The following is a 4,102-nucleotide window of genomic DNA, read 5'->3' on the forward strand; positions in this document are numbered from 1 at the left end:
TACAGAACTTTAGACAAAAATAACAATACTGGAAATCAGCACGTTTCTGTCTAGCAAGGAGCACCTTTTCATGAATGAGAGGGTTATGCAGAACGTATTGTGCTATGAGCACTTTAATTCCATTACCCAGCAAGTCCATGTTATTTCATTACATAGTTCTATAAAGCTATAAGAGGAAAAACCTAAGTGGGAAGCCATCAATCGGTTTCATTCGGTCCAATACATTTAGAAAACTCTGCGGAAACCGACGCGCGAGGGCAGCGCAGACATATTTACATTTTGTAGCGCGGAAGCTAGAGCCAGGATGCAGTTCCACGAGGTGGAAGAGTGGTGACTATGGAAATCAGTTTTTCTAAACCAGAAGCTTCGTCTCTTTTCGAACAATATCATTATCATCGGTTTATTTTGAAATGAAACAGGCACCTTTAAAACAAGCATTGATGCCACACCAAGGTTATTTTAGGAAAAGTCACGAGATTTTTTTAAATAACAGATAGAAAAGTCTCCAAGTGATGCCAACCACCGTAAGTCCTCTACATGTGGGAAGCCTGCAGGTCAGAGTGGAGGTATCCACTATCTCTGGTGGGGTCTGGTTGGCAATCCCAGTCTTGGGAATAAACCGCACCACCCTACAAAGTAAACATGACTAAAGCCGGGAGAAGTCTCTCAGGTGTTCATTTATACACGGCAGCGTACTGCCAGGGATCCCCTTTAGGGAGGTACTAGAATTTTCTATGATGCTTCTTGAATGGAAATATTAACTGAGATCCTTCTACTCTAAGAATTCATGCCAAACTTCTGGCTACATTGTGGTTCTGAGAAAAAGTCAAAGAAACACAATGCCCATCAGTATGAGCTCTCAATTAAATGAGAAAATGTGACTGAGGTCTTCAAGCGACCAATGGCAAAAGGCATTCTGAGATTTAAATGCACCAATCATATGCTGTATCTGGGTTTACTCTGCATTATAACAAATTGAAAACACATACTAGTCAGCCATCTCATACAAATTTGTCAAGTAAAAAAGACCTCTTGTGTCCATCCTCTAACGCTTTATCTATCGACATCTGATCAAGTAGACAGGTGACCGCTGTCCTTGCCTGCAGCTGAATTTATGAGGGTATTTTCTTAAAGAATGTCTTAAGCATACTCAGAAATGAAGGACTCAAGAAAATGTTCAGTCTTTTATTTAAAAACTATAAACAGTCACCAAAGTAAATAAAGCCATTCTATAACAGAAACGGTTAGGTCTATATTTTTTACTGCACATCCTAAGGACACAGCAGAAATGGTGGTTGGGAAGCCGTCCACATTTTTGGATGCTAATAGAACAGGCAATAGGCAGTTATAAATGGATACATTTCACACTGGGGGAGAAAAGACAATTTAAGGAAGTGAGCAGTTTCTGAGCAGGAATGTGGTACAGTATTAAGAATGGAAGAATAATACAATAAAATTCCACACTATATTAAGATAGAAAAAGTAGTGAAGAAAATATCATACCTGCACATAATGCATATATAACACAGGAGAAAACCTGTATAAAATTCCATGTATTTAAACCAATTTACAAATACAAAAAATTCTGTCCAAGCTCTGAGCTTGCACAAGACAAACGTTTACAGTGGATACATGTTAGGGAAAACCAAAAAAATACCTTCAAATAGTTTTTCTTCTACAAAAATGACATGAGATATATTATTCCATACTCTTTCAGCCAGCAAAATGAGTTCTACAAGGTGTATAATACAAAAAATAGGGGAGGGAAACCAAACAAAAACCCAAATAAAAGGAAAAAAAGAAAAAAAAAAAAATCACAGTTCCACAAAACTGTTTCGACTTTACAGCATCAGTACCTTTGCAGAAGTATTTACACAAATGTAAAGAACATTCAGCCACTGCGTAGAATATATCACAATTACTTACAACTGACAGGAAAGTCTAGAAAACTTGAGAACCTACCAATAGTGCTTCTCGGACCCCACAGAACGCACTTCCAGTGGCTGCAGTGGCGTGAAAGGTGTTCATTCTATTCACAAATATTTACAAGATCTATTCAGACTGGTAAATTTTTATGATAATAAATAAGTGAAAATATATTGGCTCAAGTAAGAAAACCAAGCTACTGATTTCTAAACAAAACACACAATCCATAGCTAGATATTGGTAGCCCCCTCTGAGATTAGGGGTATAGGTGTGCTGAAACTTTTTTTTTAATTATTCAAACCAGCTTAAACGGTTTTGTAAATATAAAAATGTGCTCCTTTTTGGATATAGATAAAAATATTTAATGCTTCTATTTCATTTGCTCATGTAGGTTTTACAATATTCCATGTATATTCCAATGTGGATGGTACAGAATTCTGATCCTACCAGTCTCCATCAGGACTCATCAGATCTCAGAGGCATCCTGCAGATAATCTGGCTGACAATCCCACAGCAGTTCCTTTTTTTCTTAAAAACTTTTTTGAACAGAGAACACAGGGATTCACTCAAGAGATCAGAATACGAAGCTTCCTCTCAGCATCACGGGAGGAGATAAAAGAATTCATTCTGTGGTCTCCGTTCCATTAAGACTTGGTGCTTGCTTCAGTAACAGTATGTGAAATGTGTCTGACTTTCTTTGAGTCCCCACTGTGGAGGTGGGATCATTTTTCACTGCAGCATTTCTGAGTCTTTTTCTTGTTCTTTACTCTGAACTGTAAAATTAAGTTCATAAAGGCATTTGGCAAGGGTGGAGGAAGCTTCCATGTTACTAATGGCTAGCACTGATAAGTTGTTTTCGTGTCTCTTTAGCAACCTGAAAAAACAAACAAACAAACAAAACACACACATAAGAAGCTGACCAGTTACAGCCTCCAGGCTCTCTAAGGTGGGTGTGACGACTCTTTATTACGTATTTTACAAGTTAAAAGCAAAGTAGACACAACACATGCTTCCACATCCACTGTACCATGACCTATCACTCGGAGAAGAGGAGGAGGGAGCTGGGGGGAATCAGTTTAACCTGTTCAATTTACAACGAGAAAACCGAGGCACAGGAAGAACAGCCAACTTTCCAACGAGTGTGAGAGTGAACCAAGCATTCCTATGTATGCTGTGTCTTTCCTCCATGGAGGAGAGTTATCTGAGAGTTCATAGCTTCCTTCTGTTCTACACCTGCCTTCCATCTATGCCCCTAGAACATCTACAATGACTCACAGATCCAGAGAACAAAGCATCTGGAGAAGAACAAAATGGCAGCTTCTACTAAAACATGGCTTGGAACAGACCATCACATTACTCTTTACAAGAAATTTGAAGTGTGTGTGCACGCTTTATCATTTTAAAAGGAAACTATCTACCCCCAAATGAAAATACAGATGTGGTTGTATTTACAAAGTTGAGAGATTATACAAGTGAGCATCTTCTAAGCAAACAAGTGAACAATGCTGAGGGACGAGAAGACTCGTGACCACCTGTCAGGTATGGAGGGAGGGATGCAAACGGAAAAAGTATAGCTAGGTTGGTTGGTTGGTATACTGGTGTTTATTGCAAACTGACCTGAAGTTTATTGTGTATTTGAAAATTTTGATTTTAAATCATTAGGGGAAAAAAAAACAGCTAGTGTAAGTTTATCCACAGTGACTTGAATAAAATAAAACCGGGGGAAAAAATCAGAGAAGAAAAGAAAAGGAGATGAAGATCCTGAGTTTCTACATGAAAACCACTGCACCCAAGCGGCATGGAGAAAACAGCCCCCCGCCCCCCAGTCAAAACCACAACTTTACTCATTGGCGGTAGAGCAAAGGCATTTTACTCACAAATAACACTTAAAAGATTGAGATCGATTCACTCACTCACTCACACACTCTCTCACTCACTCACTCACTCACTCACTCACTCAATCAATCACTCACTCACTCACTCAATCACTCACTCACACACTCTCACTCACTCATACACTCTCTCACTCACTCACACACTCACTCACTCATTCACTCACTCACTCACTCTCAATCACTCACTCTCTCATTCACTCACTCACTCTCTCATTCACTCACTCACTCACTGACTCACTCTCATTCACTGACTCACTCTCTCACTCACATTCACTGACTCA

At 39.1% G+C, this 4,102-nt stretch overlaps 1 protein-coding gene across 1 annotated transcript in view; it reads right to left on the bottom strand.

Annotated features, from left to right (window-relative positions):
• Window positions 1-1,171: 1,171 nt before the first annotated feature.
• The window catches only part of ARID2 (AT-rich interaction domain 2), a 191,621-nt gene continuing 188,690 nt past the window's right edge, over window positions 1,172-4,102 (bottom strand). Inside the window, exon 19 of the mRNA XM_004711438.3 lies at window positions 1,172-2,800. Coding sequence (XP_004711495.1) covers window positions 2,656-2,800 — 145 coding nt within the window. The 3' untranslated portion in view covers window positions 1,172-2,655. The remainder of the gene's footprint in view (window positions 2,801-4,102) is intronic.

The sequence above is a fragment of the Echinops telfairi genome, unplaced genomic scaffold (assembly GCF_000313985.2).
Source record: "Echinops telfairi isolate 266 unplaced genomic scaffold, ASM31398v2 ScPeMD7_12;HRSCAF=54, whole genome shotgun sequence".
Taxonomy (NCBI): Eukaryota; Metazoa; Chordata; class Mammalia; order Afrosoricida; family Tenrecidae; genus Echinops; species Echinops telfairi.